General features: G+C 39.1%; 3 protein-coding genes and 1 non-coding gene across 4 annotated transcripts; 2 read left to right on the top strand and 2 right to left on the bottom strand.

The window, feature by feature from the left end:
• Positions 1–328: 328 nt before the first annotated feature.
• Positions 329–3,320, bottom strand: nit1 (nitrilase 1). The gene is made up of 6 exons (XM_034150015.1): positions 3,123–3,320; positions 2,613–2,846; positions 2,058–2,161; positions 1,814–1,950; positions 1,386–1,511; positions 329–1,272 (listed from the first exon to the last, which is right to left on the bottom strand). Exons 1-6 carry the CDS (start codon positions 3,209–3,211, stop codon positions 1,006–1,008), a joined length of 957 nt encoding a protein of 318 aa, XP_034005906.1. The 5' UTR covers positions 3,212–3,320; the 3' UTR covers positions 329–1,005.
• A 785-nt stretch (positions 3,321–4,105) lies between these two features.
• On the top strand, positions 4,106–6,757 carry pfdn2 (prefoldin subunit 2). Its single transcript, XM_034150187.1, has 4 exons — positions 4,106–4,221; positions 4,999–5,087; positions 5,188–5,311; positions 5,519–6,757. The coding sequence occupies exons 1-4, from the start codon at positions 4,138–4,140 to the stop codon at positions 5,708–5,710; spliced, it is 489 nt and encodes a 162-aa protein (XP_034006078.1). The 5' UTR covers positions 4,106–4,137; the 3' UTR covers positions 5,711–6,757.
• A 713-nt stretch (positions 6,758–7,470) lies between these two features.
• trnas-gcu lies at positions 7,471–7,552 on the bottom strand. Its single transcript has one exon. It is a non-coding gene; the product is annotated as a tRNA-Ser (tRNA).
• Positions 7,553–7,793: 241 nt separating this feature from the next.
• b4gat1 (beta-1,4-glucuronyltransferase 1) lies at positions 7,794–11,647 on the top strand. Its single transcript, XM_034150186.1, has 2 exons — positions 7,794–9,198; positions 9,995–11,647. Exons 1-2 carry the CDS (start codon positions 8,095–8,097, stop codon positions 10,184–10,186), a joined length of 1,296 nt encoding a protein of 431 aa, XP_034006077.1. The 5' UTR covers positions 7,794–8,094; the 3' UTR covers positions 10,187–11,647.
• The last annotated feature ends 6,286 nt before the right edge of the window (positions 11,648–17,933 follow it).

Genomic DNA, 17,933 nt, shown 5'->3' with positions numbered 1-17,933 from the left:
TTAAATATGAAGGAATTTGACTGTGTGAATATATGAATCCATAATGATTCAAGACATTTTTTAAAGGAGAGAGTATTGCATTTTTCTTATGTAAACAGGATTGGTTACAAGTTTAAATACAATTTTAAAAATGTGGATTTTGACACAACTTTATATAAGATTTATAAGATAATTGGTCGTTCTCATCAAAACCAGGAGCCACTTTAACAAGTCTTCCGGGATAGATACATGTTTTGTTTTTTTGTATGGACATGTAGGGTATGTTGATAATGTGCTACCATCAAGCAAAATAAAGAAAGTGAATAAACAAGAGACAAACAAACCAAGCGAAGGTTCAGACGTTGGGTTTATAATAATCTTTAAGCACGACAGTATTTAATTGAAACCCAGGAAAGTTACAAGTGGATTTGTAAACCACAGGTCAGTGTGTTTCAGGAAACTTTCACTTTTTTACTGGCATTTCCTCCTTTTTCTGATAGTGTTACTACCCAACAGTGCCATCTATTGACCATTATACAGCATTTAGACTAATTTGGTCTGATCAGTGCTTTTTGATTTTGGTTGAGTACTACAAATAGAAATTAGATAAACTACAGCAGTAATGACACGATGACTTAAATGTTAAGCTAAATGGCTGATTTCCTTAAACCGCGTCAGTAGCTGCAATAAACTTTACATATTTATTTCATCAAGATATGTTTTTTCATGCTTACATTTGTTGATATTTAATCAGTAAAAGCTTGATTTGAGAACAATATATGCTTCTCTCCTCACACAGTGAACACATATCTCCACCTGCTATATCTGATTAAACAACATAAAACATTCTCGTTTAATCCTCGTGAAAAATCACTTCAAATCAAAGTGCTCATGATGCTGTAGGTGACGTTTCCTTCTCCACCTGAAAGTCTTTGAAACATAAAACCAAAGACACTTTTCTGATTAGTGTGTTTCCTGTATTCAAACTGATTTCCTGTCAGTTCGATGTTTGCTCTTCTCTTGTAGTCAACTCTTCTCCAGACTTTGATAAAAATCAGTGTTTCTTCGGTGCTGTTGGACCGGCATGTTCCTCCTGGTGCTGCTGACCTTCTCCAGGTCGATCTCCACCAGCACCATGCCTGGCTTCTCCCCTCCACAGTCTCCCAGCACCTCACCCCAGGGGTCCACGGCGAGGGCGTGGCCGTACGACGAGCGCTTCTCATGGTGCCGGCCGACCTGCGCCGCCGCCAGGACGAAACACTGAGTCTCTATCGCCCGTGCACGGAGTAACACCTGGAAACAAATACATCAAGTTTGTGTTTTGCTTGGGTTTCAATCTAATAGATATCCTGTCTTTGCAAGCACAAGTAATCCAACACATGTAGTTGTATTGTGACTTATCCCACCTCCCAGTGAGCAGCTCCTGTGGCTACAGTGAAGGCTGATGGGTAAGTAAGAATATCAGCGCCTTGCCTTTGCAGAGCCAGTGATAACTCTGGGAACCTCAGATCATAGCAGATGCCCAGGCCAACCTGGGGCAACAAAAAGAGAATAGTTAAAAACCAAGACTAAGAACAAGCTGATCATAATGTTTAACTATAGATAGTTTTTCTGTTTTCAATGTTTTAAAAGTCATTAGCTGTATTATACACACTACAAACAGACTGTTTAAGCCTTGGGTGGTTTCATTACTTGTCACTCTTTTGGAAACATCTCAAATATTAAATGGCCAGCGTTTAATATTAAGATTACAGAGCTGGAAAAATGTACTTATATTTCCTAATATGAAGATTTCCTATGCATTTACAGGTGTACTGAAGGTTATAAAGGACACCTTGCCGATGGGAGTTTGGACTGGAGACACGAGGGTGGGTCCAGGGATGGTGAAGGCACTTTCTTTAAGTGATACGCCTTTTTCTGGCAGCTCCACATCAAATAAATGGGACTTCCTGTAGACTGAAATTATTTCACCTGTGGGTGCAATGACAACGTGTCAGAATGTGTACCATAAGGAATAATTAATTTTTCTGTGTGCAACTGAGTGGGATTTTAAAGAGAGCTTGTTCAATGGACAGTACCTTTATCGTTAATTATGATGTGACTGTTGTAGATTCGTCTGTCAGACTCCCAGTTATGTCCTCGTTCATGAAATCCTCCAAGAGACAGCCACACTTCCAACTTCCTGAAAAAGGAGTGGTTAAAATACATAAAGAAATCCTGAAAAAGTGCTTATTTTTCAAATCTTGAAGTACCTGCCTGCTGATGGATACACATAACCAACATATTTACTAGGCTATAGAATACATATTTACACTATGTTAAAATAAACATACTGAACCTCACCGTTTCCCTACTCCAAATACTACGGGACATAAAGTCTCTATCTTTTTATTCATTCGTGAAGCCAACAGTAGATTAGTAAGGCAAGAAGCAGGAAGTAAAACACCTTTTTGTGTACCTCATTTGCTTGGAAGGAGCTTAAATCTATGCAAGATTATATACATGTGTAAGAGTAGTGTATCCTGCTCTCAGCCAGCCGCTTATTGAAAAATATCTGACTGAAGAAACTTTTCTGCCCCAAACAACAACAAAACATTGGACCTATGTCAATGATTACAAAGCAGTGTGTGTACCTGGCCAGCTGAGAATATTGTGAGATTGTGTCTCCTGTCAGGCTCTCAGACAGCGACAGCGTCTCCTCTCGGCTGGATCCGATGTAATCGAAGGCCTCGGGCAGGAAGACCATGCTGGCCCCTCGCCCCTTGGCCTCCTCCACCAGCTGTTTACAGGCGGAGAAGTTAGCCTTTTTATCCGGGGTGGCTGTCACCTGACACACTGCAGCCACCGGGCGAAGTAAGGTCGACATCCTGCAGGGAGAAGAGGTGGTTATTATGTGCACAAAAGCAGCATGACTGGCAAATACGTTATGTTTGATCATTAACTGCACTAGTTATTGTGTCTCCTATACTTATTAGGATAGTGGGACCTTTAAATGCAATATCTGGATCAATAACTATAAAATGTATTGATGCTCTTTCTGCCGGTCACATAGATTTACATAACACAATACGAATGTAGTCTTTATCATAATAACCTTGTTTAGAGAGACGCATAACAATACATTCTCAGAATAATAAACTCACCTGTTTTGGAGCTTTATCTGTTGTCTCTGAGCTGGGAGAGAGGTCAAATACTTTGCCGATGTTCCCAAAATGCACCTGACCGTGAACATTGGTCCCAGTGACGCTGACAGAGCTTCACCTCCCCTGTTTAGTCCAAGTTGTAGCACATTAATACGTCCAGTGTGGTTAGTGTATAGCAGGAAGGATTAGCAGGGCTACTTTCTTCTTCTTCCTTATTTCGAAAGGATAGAAACCAGCATGAAGGCACACTGGCTCCAGCTGCTGGACTGCATTTGCAACAACACTGGTGTAGAGGATTGATTACATTTTATATTTTAATAGATTTTTTAAAACAATACATATTGAGATGATTATCTTGAACAATTAACATTTATTTTTTATGTTTTTAAGGCTTTGTGGTTGGTAGAGTGTTGGTGGTTTGGGTGTACTTAGTTTAACCAATTTAAAATGGATTAAAAATCTCCAAAATGAACAAACGATTTGTAGATAACGTAGAAACATGAATCCTGCACTTATCTTAATATATATTCTGTTTATCTTGACACCAGAGAGTTTTCCACTTGGTCAGTTGACATGTTGAATTTTGAATAATTGATCTATTATGAATTTCACTATTTTTGTTATTACTTTTTACAGCTGACGTTTAATTGACATTTAAAGATGTTTTGATTATCTTTTTTTTTAAATTGCGATCTATCTGTTTTAAGTCCAATCTTTGTTTATTTGATGTTTTTTCATACTGCACTACCTTTCAGAGGGAAATACTGTGCCTTTTAATGGACATTACTGAAAAAAACAAAAAGAACATTGGTGCAAACAGGAACAGATAATGGTAAAGAGTATACTGATTAGTAAAATATGACCTACTGTATCTCGAGGAGATGGCAGTGTTGCAACATTAAGAATACAAGATGCCCTCAAAACTCAAAGTAAAACATATATATTTCCGCACAGGCACACAACAAGCATCCCTATACATTCTGCTCGGGGTCCTTCTCAGCAACACCCTTCCAAGATGGCAGCCAACAGTAGCAGCACGGTTAGCAAATCCACCAGCGCCAGCGCCGGAGGAAAGCCGTCCGGCCCGTCTGCCGAGCAGGTACCGTCCCCTCCAGCCCGGTCTGCTTCAGTCGGTACACCCGCGATAGTCTTTCTGTGGTTCAATCCGGTGGAGCTAAAGCCGAAAACGTGGCTCCCAACTAGCCGATGCTAACATTAGCTTCCCCATCGCCAGCATTCTGCCTTCTCATCACAAAAAACAGAGTGAAGCCATATAAGGAGCCTACATTTATAAAGAGTTTATGTGTGCTTATATCAATGCGTTAACTGCATTTGAATAAGCATACACTTATAAGTGGATTGTGTGCTGTGCTGAATATTGTTTCTCAGTGAGAGTCAGTGTGAGGACTGGAGCTATTTTTATGACTGAAAACCTATCTACACACTATAAAAATATAGCGAATACATTTGAATACTCTCTAATATACCAATCTACTGAAAGGACAGTAAAATATACAAAAAGTGTACTGTATAGATTAAGAAAGTGTGCACTGTGGCTTTTAATAACAAGTAAATATATCCTGAGTAAATCTTTCTGAAGTAAAAGCAGAATGAGACTTAACATAAAAAGTGCAAGCTAACAACAATGGTTAAAATATAACAAATTAAGAAAATAGTAATATAACACTATGAAGACTAGAATAAAACTGTTTTTCTTAGGTTGTAACAGTCAAAAGAAATGTAGTCGCTAAACATTTGACTTGTTTGATTGATGATCAATACAGGACATGTGTTATCACTGCAGTACCTGATTCAAACTGAGATTAATACCGTGACAGTGAGTGTATTGTTTCTGATGGTGTTTTTTTTGTGTCAGGTGGTGGCAACATTTCAAAGGATGCGTCAGGAGCAGCGCAGTATGGCGTCTAAATCTGCAGATTTCGAGATGGATATCAATGAGCACAGGTTGGTAGAGGATACTCACACATCTGCTTATTGAATCTTTGAGGTGCAATTATTTGTTAATAACATCCCTTTTTGTCTACATTTTTTTTCCTCCATCCAGCTTAGTAATTGAAACCCTGAAGGAAGTGGATCCTTCGAGGAAATGCTTTCGTCTTGTAGGAGGAGTGTTGGTGGAGAGGACGGTAAAAGAAGTTCTACCAGCCTTGGAGTCTAACAAAGAACAGGTAATGCATTCATCTTTATACTGTATGTCACCAGCAAATTGTTTCAGCAATCATGGAAACAGAACAAAAACTATAACGCATTGTGGTTATTCATTGTATTGTAAGGATTACCGAGCCTATGGACACAATATTAGTGCATTACTGTTGGAATATGAATTTTAAATTGCTGCATTTAATCCCAAGTGTCCTCTTCTTTTATCTCCACAGATCTCCAAATTAATCGAGTCCATCAACAAGCAGATGCAGACGAAAGGGCGGGACCTCACAGAGTACAGGGAACGCTACAACATCCGGTTGGTGGGAGAAGGTGAAGCGGAGGCACAGGGCCAGTCGGCGGAATCTTCCAGTGACAACAAAGACGGCGGGTCTAAAAGCGGAGCTGGCGTTTTAGTGTCGTAGTTTGTTATTATTGAGAGCGACCGTAGGGCCTTATGATTTCTCCAGTACCTAAAATATGGTTGTAGTCACACAATTTAAAATGTATCTTCTCACACTTGATTTTGATTACATTTCTGCTCAGATACTGCACTTGGTACTGAGGTACTTTGCAACAGACACCGACTCACACATGTGAATGCTAGTGCTTATAAAAATGTAGGTTGTTTGTCTTAAATCTGCCTTTCAGTGAAGCTGACTTTCTTTTTCTAGAATATTGTGGCCTAAATTAAATAATTGAATTGTAAGTTCTTGTTTTCGTCTTACTATCATTTACGCATGAGCAAATAAATACTTCATTGTATCAGAGTACGGCAAAATGTAATCCACTTATTAATATACAGTTTCAAGGATGCCTAATAAAAAATTCAAAGAAGAAATTAAAAAATCAAATGTTTAGAAAATGCAAGACAGGAGTGCACAGATAAAAACGAAATCTGAATGTTTATGTTAACTTAAGACTTTCGACTTACAACGTACAAAAAAAGCTGATTTCATAGGGCCCTGAATTAGGTTGAGCTTTGCAAGAAGTCACCCTTGCCAAGGCAGTTCAGGTCCTTGAAGGCATTTTGACAACATGTATTATGAGCATGAACAAGATAATATACCGTAAACATGTCACTAGATCAAAAATGAACGTCAGATTTTTTCAGCCTCTGTAATTCATGACTTGTAAAATGTTCTCCATGCACAGAATGGCTGCTGGTTTGTATTCATATAAATGTGTGGTCAGCTTTTGTACAGAGGTTAATAAAGCGGACATTATGATGTGACCATAAGTCAGTACTACCACCACAACCTTGATGATAAAGCCCCGTTATTAAAAACACAACAAAAGTTGTAGTCTGGTCTATAGCACATGTTTGAGCTATGTTGAATTCATTTCTGAACTCTGTCTAAAATGAGGAAATGTCGCCTCGGACCTGATGTTTTTGCTGTCAGCACTGTTCATGTAGTCGTGAGGACAAAAATGTTTTTGTTAATGTTCATTAAAAATGTTTCACAAATGTTCTTTCTGTGTGTTGTCTTACATAATTGTTACTGTGTGCCACAAAGCCCTTACACGTAATCAGATGTTTACAATTTAACATCACAGCTGTAACTGTTGCGACCTGGATTAAAATGAACACAATTCACATTCCTGGTTTTGTTGGAGATTAAGGTAAGAGTTTTTTCAAAAAGAACATCAAACAAAATGACTATCACCTCTATGTTTGCCCCTCAATATATTGAAGATGAATAGAAATGTAATATTATATTATTCGACATATCTATCTATGCTAAGATAGACGTTTATTGATACCCAGCAGGGAATTTGAATTGTTGATGCAGTACAAGGAAATAAATACATTTAAAAAAAGTATAGAAGCTTACCAGTAAGTAACACAATCAAGTTAAACAATTTAAAGAATGAAAAGAAAGACATGACATACATAAACTGAATGAGAATAGAACGTTTGGAGACCAAAACAATTGTGTGGCGCTAAAAAAGAAAATAAATCCAGTGCTGTTATTAACAACGTTAACAGTGTAAACTTTAATATAAGATATGATAAATAATGATACTCAGTGTGTATATGTATGAAGCTAATAGGATATAGTGCAAGAGTAAATAAATATAAAAAGAGAGAACCGTGTAGCAATGCTCTCACATGTGATTATTATGCCAAACATAATGACAATATGAGCAAATGACATAAACAGTAAAAAATGAAAATAGATATCGACGAGGATGGGATTCGAACCCACGCGTGCAGAGCACAATGGATTAGCAGTCCATCGCCTTAACCACTCGGCCACCTCGTCTGTGGATCTACGAATACATGCGCAGACAATTTTATAGACGATACAAATCATGGAAAACACATTCATTATTCATCTTTGTTACAGTACGCTTTCACAAAGACTAACGAAATAGTGGCATTACCTCTTTCATCCTACATTAAACAGCTAGCTAGCGGGCCATATGCTATAATATGCTAAAAGATCACATTCTGTTGCGCCTTTACTCCCGACATTACGGTTATTACGTATCTACATGCGCCGCTGCGCATCAAAGCAGAATGGTTGCAACAATTATTTTGCACGAAGATCACGCAGACAGGATTAGATCCGTCGTTTTGTTTTCGTGCTATCGAGAGCTGCATGAATATCTGGAGCAGCTATGCCAGTAACCAGCAGAATGTGCAAGTATTTGTTGTATTTCCACCCTGATAGGTTGCACTGTTAGCATTGTGATAGCAATGTGGGTAATGCTAGGACAGAAATAGCTCAAGGAAACAGCTGCTTGCTCCGGTGTTTGGAGCTGCTTTGTGCACACTAGTTGTCCAGTTTGCAGTTTCTCTGGAATGCATCTGTCCAAGAAATGCTCGGTTTTCAAAGTGGTGCTGAGTGCTCTGCTGATAGTGGCGCTCCTGCAGCTCATTTACCTGTCCTTCTTATCCCAGTTTCACGGTAATCAGCAGCGGTACCGGTACTCTGAGCTTTTTGGAGGCTCTGGGGGCAAGAAGAATGGGCACCCCGAGAAAAACTCACGGAAGGAGCGTCTGAGGTTCTCCCTGTCTACTGGAGGGATCTTTGACAACAGTGGTCAGTACCGGGTGTACAAGAACTTGATAAAAAGTGATTTCACCACAAATCATAAACCAGGGTCCATCCCCAGCTCCCATGTCCTGGCTTTAGCCACACACACAACCATCAACAACCTGCATCACCTGGAATCTCTTGTGGAAAGGTGGCACAACCCTCTCTCTGTGGCCATATTCGCACACGGGCAAGATGTCAAGTTTGCCACTGCTCTGGTTTATGCTCTCAGCTTCTTCTGCCCCCAGATTCAGTCTCTGGTGGACTTCCACTTGGTGTGCCTCTCAGGAGAGATGGCCAGTTTCCCTGAGCAGGACCGTGAGCATTTTGCAGGGCTTGAAGACTGTGCCTCTGTGTTTTCCAGACTAGAGACGCACAGGGATAAATACAAGAACTATGCCATCAGTGGAAACGTCTCCTACCCCAACAACCTCCTGCGTAACGTAGCCCGAGGTGGCACAGAGTCCTCCTACATCCTGGTCATTGACATCGACATGATGCCGAGCGCTGACCTCCACCAGCAGTTTGAGGCCATGATCTTGGGGCGTGAGACAGCGAGTGATGAGGTTTTTGTGTTGCCTGCCTTTGAGATCCGCCACGCAAGGAAGATGCCCGGAAACAAGGCAGAATTGGTTCAGCTCTACCAGGTCGGTGAGGTCCGGCCCTTTTATGAAGAGCTGTGCTCTCGCTGTCAGGCCCCCACTAACTACTCGCGGTGGGTCAACAGCCACGTTAGAGGATCCGAACCCCTGGAAGTTGGCTACACGCTCACCTGGGTTGATCCCTGGGAGCCTTTCTACATCGGGCCCCACACTGTGCCCCTCTATGATGAGAACTTCAAGCAATATGGCTTCAATCGTATCAGCCAGGTTTGTACAATTTCAACATTTGACACTTATATCCTCAAAGTCCACATTCTAGCTGATGAACACTGTGAAATTCAGTTGAAACAAATGTATGTAATTGGACTGTTTTTGTCCAGTTTGTATATAGTTTAATGCACAACACGTTGTCATGAAATGACATGAAAACGTGCAACAAAGTGACGTTTCTGTCACAACTTCCTTCTCTTGCACTGATTAGACTGCAGCATATATTTAATCACAAAATCAAACGCGTCTTATTGTCTCTTTTACAACCAAAAAAGCATTAGAAAGTGCTATTATACTTTCAAACAATAAGGTAAGTTGACAATAAGAAAAATGTAGGATTTGATCAGCCTAGTTCATTTAGTCTCTTTCTATGACGAAGAGTAAGTACAATTGAGTGCCTTTTTATTCTCGCAGTGCTGATGCAATCCATTGCAAGATTTACAGTATTAGCAAAAATAGTTTGACTGATGAGGCGAGTTGATGCATTATTTACTTATCAATGTTTTTGTCCAACCAACTGTCCAAAATAGTAGAACCTGTAGACTTATGGTATCCTGTTCTGAAAGGAGTTTTCTGAAGTCTGAGAAAACCATACTATTCATGATTCCCTTTGACCTCGCTTCTATGCATCTTATTTCCATATTTCAGCTCTTCTTTCTTGTTTCCTTGTCTGTCCTTGCCGTTACCTTTCTTCTCACCTCACCTGTCCTCTTGTCTCCTCTCTTTTCCTTTCACATCTTCACACCTCCATGTCTGTCTGCTGCTCACCCTGTCTTTCTGTCTCCCCCCTCAGGCCTGCGAGCTCCACGTCGCTGGATACAAGTTCTCGGTGCTGAGCTCAGCTTTCTTGGTGCACCGGGGATTCAAGATCCAGGGGGAGTTTCACGCCAAGAAGGACGAGGAGAACAAACGCAACCGGGTTCTGTTTCGCAGCTTCAAAGAGGGCCTGAAAACAAAATACCCATCCTCCAACCGACGCTGCTGATCCTGCTTCTCTATTGAAATCAGTCTCCTGCTGAAATAATGGACGTACGTTGTTCTTCTCTACCCTAAACGAACCAGCTTTTCTTTTAAATTCTGACGGCAACTCTTGGATTTATATCAAGTAAAACATTTCTGCTGGTTGGGACAGAAAGAAAAAAGTGATCAATCAAGACTGAAAAACTGGCAAGCAACTTTTTGGAATCAAAATCCAGAATGTATAATAATTAGAGGTACACTTTCTATTTTACAACATTTTTGAGCTTGTCCAGATACAAAGAAAATCTCTACATATACTTAGAGATATCCTAAGAAACAAAAGTCCTAACCTCAGGTTATGTACTGTAACATAAAGCAGATATACTATAGCAGAAAAAAAATCCATTGGACTTTAAATACGGGCAAAGGGTCAAGAATATCTTTTTTCTAAGATATTTTCGGCTATTGAGTACTAATAATGAATTGAAACAAAATGGCATCGCAATCTGATTATGAGGTAAACTACAAACCCAGTTTTTTAACAAATGCATCACTTTATATTAAGTTTAAATAGTTTGTTTCCATCAAATGTTGTGCCAATCGATGTGGTCAGACCACCAGAGGGCAACAGACACTAGTGTTGAATGCAGTATTGCAGCATACCGTATATATTAGTGAGCAGCAGGGATTACGCAATACCAGAGGATGTACATTTACTCCATGTTTCAACTATCTGCACATTTTGACGTTCTCAGTATCATGTCAGTGCTTTTTCTTGCCACAAACTGTCCGGGAAAACAAAGCACTGGGAAACTTTACACAGAACATTGTATGACTATTATTTTGCCAACACTGTGGAAAACTACTGTATTATAACACAGAGGATTTGACGCTGGTAGTCGCTTAGATTATCTAGAGTTGGGTTTCTTTCTCTTGAAGTATATGGTGGGGCCAGTGGACTCAGGTAGAAATGTAGCATGGATAAAAATACTGCACAATCAAAATGTAAACCTCAAACAAAAGCAGTCTAAAATATGTTAAGTTATTGATCTTAATCTCTCGTATTATTCTGAAACATACTGGCACAGTACTTTGACCACCACTTTTTTCATATAAACAAAATACCTGGAAAGTATGTGTATACATTGCCGTTTGGTTACTTTTAAGTGTTACGTTGTTATTGTTGATTTTAACAGAGATTTAAATATGTTTTCCTTCCACACTTGCAGTGTTTATGATATATTTATTGTAAAATGTTTTCCTTCAACTGGACTTATAAATAATAAAGAATAAACCCCAGCAGGAAAACTGTAGCACAAGTTTGTGTTTGGTGTGAAAAATTATGTTGGGCATGGAACATTTTTGTTTTAGAAATTCATTTAGAATTTTGTTTTGTATCAATTTGAACATTATTTGTGATGATGTGATGTGGATACTGCGTTTTTTTTGGTGATAAAACAAAATAAAATGCCTGATTTGTTTGTAACTGTCACTGATTTTGCTTTTAAATATTATACAAGATGCAGTCTACAACTTATGAACAACTTCCTTAGTGAGCGGAAAGCTCTTTGAGCACTTGGAAATGCGCAAATCCAATCAATTCACTTCACCGGAGGGATTTGGAGTGACAAGTTATGTCAACAGTGTTTCAGGAAGTATCACTTAAATAACCGTTGTAGTAGCGTAAGAGGGGACAGGCCGAGAAATAAAGTATTATGTCAAGAAATATGAAACTTACAAACACAATACAGCAGATGTCACTCATTTAAACTGTCTGAAATTGTGTAGGGTTTTGTAGTTTTGTCACAACGAGAAAAACTACAAGATATCAGTAGGTGTATCGTTCACCTAGTACTTGACACAGTTGACATTAACCTGTGGTGTAACATGGCTTAAGATGGGGGTTTAAAGGCATCCCTGCACCAATAGCGTGTGATGGGAGATTACAGGGCGAGTCAGGGTTGCATCCAATTAAAAGCTCCTATTTAGTAATTAGGATCTGTTTTAAAGTGGACTTTAAGGACTTCTCAGTAAGAAGTTGATATTCTGTAATGGGACCCAAAGGGCAAAACTGCTCGAGTAATATTTCTGGAAGTTTTTCATTATATCGCATTTATATCTCCTTATTAGAAAGTGAGCATAGAAGATAAATAATATCTAAATATCTGTGGTTGCGGAGCTTAAAAGTCGCCCGAAGTGTCGATCAGTGATCTGTTGGTAAAGTTGAGCACGTGTGACATTCGGCGCTTGACAACCGTCCGAGGCTCTGTGGTGTTTTGTGGCTAATCCTGCATTACCGGGCTAAATCATGAGCCAGGCATGCGACCTCTATTCACACGCAACTCCATGCTTTAGATGGGCTTATATTGAGCACAAACATAAACAACATACACCTTTGCGTCGTTTCTAAATATCTGATACGTTACACTTTCGGGTCAATAAGTAATCACGCCTTTCTCTTCCGACATGTGCTCTTACTCCAATGTAGTTATTTGTATTTGATATATTTATGGGGAAGAATATTCATCCTACATTTGGGTTGACAGACTGGGCAATATATTTATATTATATCAATCAGGATATGATACTAGACATTTATATTTTGGAGATCCTAATTTTGTACGTGTTATCTTTTCCTGGTTTTAAAGGCAGCAATACAAAAAGTTATTTCATTTATTTCTATATATATGGTACTTGTAATTTTTGTTTCAAGTAATCACGCCTTTCTCTTTGGACATGTGCTCTTACTCCAACGTACTGACTAATATTTTATACATTTTCCGGGCAGATTATTACTGCATTTAAATAATCCTATATTTGGTTTGAGAACCGATCAATATATCAATAATATCAGGATATGACACTAGATATCCTCTTAGATTTTGGTGATCCTAATATCGTAAATGTTGTCTTTTCCTGGTTTTAAAGGCAGCATTACTAAAAGTTATGTACAGTAGCAGACTCTTTCAGACTTGCCCTTTTATATATTTTACCCGCTTAGTCATTAAATTCACATTACTGATTGTTTATCATAATTCTCATTGTGTAAATATTTTCTGAATGCATCAATGTTCAACTCTTAGATATCGTTATGCTGTGGTAAAAAAAGTTGTTATATATAATATTTGTTCATATTGCCCAGCTCTACAAGATGTATTCAAAAATAAGTTGTTTTCCTGCAAATCTTTAAAAAAAACTATTTTTAAATGACTACTCATGTTTGGTCAACCCACGATGTTCATGTCCATCTCCCCATCGTCATCCCCCTGTCCTTGGTGTTAATAATGTGGCAGAAGGTGCAGAAACGTAAGGGGGGGGCGGCTTGTGTGGATCAGGAGAGGCAGGTTTGGTGAGGTAAAGTGGGGTTATATCGACAGCTTTGGGGAGTGCAGGCTTATCTGGGTCAGAGAGCTTTACGACATAAGCAATTAGGGCTGCCCTCTCTTGTGTTGGCTGGCAGGAGGGAGGCCTCCCGCAATCTAGATTAGCTGGGAGAGCTCCACGGCTTCTGGACGGTGCAGGGAACCAGCTGGAGGGCGAGATGAGCGGGCGACACGGGGGGGAGAAGGTTCCTTGAGAGGGAGGGTGAGGGCAACGAGAGCAAGGGGTCAACATGCAAGCGTTGTAGACATACAGGCCCTTCTGGGTCAGCGCACGGGTGAGGAAGAAGGAGTCAATGACCCATGCGAATGAAAGGAATTCGCAAAATGAACTGGGTTCCAAACGAGTGGGCTGTTTGTCCACTGTAGCATGTTTAACAGCAGTTTGAATAGAAAAGGTCTATGGAGGATGTTTATGCCATTCAGCTTAACATCACTGGTTTCTTCTAATGAGCCACTTGACTGGAAGGATTTGCAAGTGATTAGGCCAAATGGTTTTAGAGGAATGGTTCTTCTGAAGAGATCTTTACAACTACTGAATGAATGTTTGTTAACTGGAGTGTCTCAAAGGGGATTTAGGATGTAGTATATAAGAGTACGAACTGACTTACAAATAGATGACACTTACATAATTGGGTATTTGGGTAGATTTAGACAATAGTGCGCTGAATTCAACACGTTACTGCTGTTTCCTGGCAGGTTGAAACAAATGTGAGGTTTGTTTAAGACACTTTTTGACTCAGGACTGTAGTCAGGACAGGTTGGCATGGTTATGATCAACTTATCAAACTATAATGTATTGAAACATTCCCATTATTATTTTGTACATTCCAGGAGTTATCTTAATCATTCAATTCTCCACCCTAGTGTCCCAAACCCAGGCATATTACAAATGTACTAAAGCCTTCATCTTGTCTGTGCTTTTCCTATAAATACAATCACTATAAAGTAGTTAGAACTGCAATGTGAGCCTTGTGTGACATTCCTAAATATCTTGTTTTCTCTTATTATCTGATTTTGAATTTATAATGATATTAAATAGAGACAAGCAGCAAACCTCACATTTGAGATGCTGGAACCTTCAGATTTTTTTCTAGCTCTATTGTTGTGGCAATGCTTCTGTCTAAAAAAGCTGCTACAATTAATCGACTAATCAATTAGTTGATCAACAGAAAAATAAGTGGCAACTACTTTGATAATTAATAATTAAGTAATGGCTTTGGAATTTAACTGAAACTTGGATGGACATACTTCACTACTTCTAATATTTTACAACTGATTAGGCAACCCTAGGGGTGCCTAACCCAACCCTAACCCTAACCAGCACCTTTCAACACAAGGTCATTCAAAGTGCTTTACAAAAATGAAGACATTAAGAAAATGGCATTTAAAAACAGTCATTAAAAAGCAAAGATAACAAAATAAACATTAAAAGAAAAAATACATGATTAAAAGTTACAGTGCAATGTAAGATATGAATAGCTCAATTAAAAGCAGCGGCAAAAAGAAAAGTCTTAAGCCTGGATTTAAAAGTAGTAAGAGTTGCAGCGGACCTGCAGGTTTCTGGGAGTTTGTTCCAGATATTTTGAGCATAACAACTGAACGATGCTTCACCATCATTAATCAATCATTCTAGGAAAAAAATGGCAGATGAATCAATAATGAAATAATTGTTAGTTGCAATTAATAAATGTCCTCTTGTAGTACACCTTGCTTTCTTGCTGTATAGCCTCCCCTTCGTCGTCACATGTTAATTACGTGAAGTGAGCTCAAAGACATCTTTGAAAGCGAGATATTGTAACCAGACGATGAGCCTTAACTTAATTGCCATCAATGGCAGCTTTGGAAGAAGTTAACCTGCCTGCTTAATGAAGAAAGCCTCTCAGGCAAAGCGCGCGCATATCACTCTGCGTCTAAACCTGGTGTTCTTGGACAGCCAGGCTGCCTGCATTTTAAATGTATCCTGCTAAAGCCAGGCTGGAGTACAGAAGTAATGAGACGTGACACTGCCCGGGGGAAACAAAAGGAGGCCTAACAGATATAGGTAATCCTTCTCACCAAGCGCTTATCCTCCCGCCCCTGCTGTCCCATGAACACAGCGGGAAAACACACAAAAGACGTGTATAAAAGAAAATACACACAGGTGAGTAATCATTAACACTCATCATGTTTTCATAATGTTATACAGAAAATGTCCATACACCACAAAGTGAGGCAGTGAAACATATGTTCTCGACCCCTCACACACAAACAATCATATATGGGAGTTCATTCTGCCAGTAATGATCGATCGATGTCATAACGGATAATGAAAGCTTTGATACAATGTTTGACAACAACGCCGCCATTACTCCCTAAAGAACTTCAGACACATTTTCCTTATTTCTGTTTGAAAAGTCTATTAAAATCAGCAAGATTTACTATAAAAGACCTGTATTGATATCAAGCAGCCTGGGCGAATACACACTCCATTTGATATAGTTAATCTCCTGTATTACATCTGCTTTATCGAGTTGGATTTATATGACAGATTAAAAAAATGTGAGCCCTCATATCAAAGTATCGCACAACAGGACAAAATCAATATAAGCCAAAGTGAGGGTGAGTTTTTGTTTTCACTACTGTTTTGGGAAGTTTCTTGCTGTCATCGTGTCAGAGTGTGTATGGTGCACGTATAAAAGAGAGTTGGAAAGACAAGTAATACTAATATTAAAACTACTGTGCTCTATACATTAGGGCTGAACGATTAATCGATTTTAAATCGAAATCGCGATTTTAAATTATGCAATTATCAAATCGCAAAGCCTGCGAATCTTTTTTTTTTTTAGTTCTTCTTGTGTGTCAGTCATCCACACCAATCAGAAGTGCTGTACTCCACATGTACCAGTCATTGTTAACCAATCAGAAGTGGCCCATGATAGTAGGTGATAGACAGATTGATCCAATCACCTGCCAAGTATTTTTGAAATACTTTTCCAAATGGCTTCCAGTGGAGCTTTCCTAGATGGTTTGGTGAAACAAAGCATCTGAGTCAGGTTAGTAATGCTCCATCACATGTTTTACATCTATTACAGGGTGAATCTTAAACTGAAGCTTGACTTTAAAGCAACCCAACGGAAGTTTCATGTAAGTTTAGTTCTTTCACTCGTAGCTCGGGCTGCGGGGGTGCTAGAGATGGGAGCACGTTGATACGACCTTCCTAGCCGGAGATATGGCCGCATTTTACAATAAACTTCCGTTGGGTCGCTTAAAAACAAATATCGCAATCGCAATATCGACAGAAAAATCACAATTAGATTATTTCCCCAAATCGTGCAGCCCTACTATACATACGACAAGCTAACTAAGGCAACACGTCTATTTACACAAGTCAGTATGCATATGGGCACTTGAATTTTTTGAGTGTAATATCTAATAAAAAAGGTGCAAAGTAAATTTCTTATAGATGCAAAAAGTTTTTTAAGTTAGTTTGAGTCTTGTATCACTTACAGTTACACAAAATACATAGAGCAATTCAATCTTGTAAACTAACTGTAAAAACTGTCTGCAAAAAATGATTTCTTAACATTACACAAACCTAAATTCTACACCAAACTGATTAGCAGGTAGAATCTAGATTATGCAATTTATCATCATACTTTTACCATTGGAAAGTTTACATCCAGACATCAGAGAAATGTAAAAACAGTTTTCTTTATTGCAGAAGGAATTATGAAGTGATGTCTCAATAACTGTCTCCGTTGAGTTTGTCGATACATACAAATATCTGGGCTTTTGGTTGGACAGAAATCTAAACTTTAAACACCACATTGAAGTTCTAACTAAGAAATAGAAATTCACTCTTGGCTTCCTTTACAGACTTAAATGTTGTTTTTCAACTTCTTCCCGTAAAAGGTTGGTCTCTGGCTTCTTCCTGTCCCAGCTTGACTACGGTGATACAATTTATAGATTTGCCTGTCCCACTGTTTTGGCCAAACTTGACCCACTCTATGCTGCACTGCGTTATATATCAAATGCACCCTGTAGGACTCATCATTGCAAACTGTATAGCCTAACTGGATGGTCCTCACTTAGTATGCAGCATTGGTTTTTATTAATGTATAAAGCCATTTTAGGTCTGCTTCCACTGTACATATGTGCCAGATTTGCCCCAGTTTGTGACTCTTACAACCTCAGATCCAGTGCCTGGATACGGTTCCAGGTACTGTGCGGACTGAGGCTGGAAAAAGGAGTCTTTTTTATTATGGTCCTTGGTCTTGGAATGACCTTCAATCACGCCTTAAACTGAGGGCACTTGTCCCCATAGCCTGTTTTCAATTGAAGTTGTCTGAGGTCCTTACCACCAGCTGCTCTTGAAGTAATAAGTAGTACCTTTCTTACTGTCCCAAATGT

This window comes from Trematomus bernacchii, unplaced genomic scaffold (assembly GCF_902827165.1).
Source record: "Trematomus bernacchii unplaced genomic scaffold, fTreBer1.1, whole genome shotgun sequence".
Lineage (NCBI taxonomy): Eukaryota > Metazoa > Chordata > Actinopteri > Perciformes > Nototheniidae > Trematomus > Trematomus bernacchii.
This window is presented reverse-complemented; position numbering and strand designations above follow the sequence as displayed.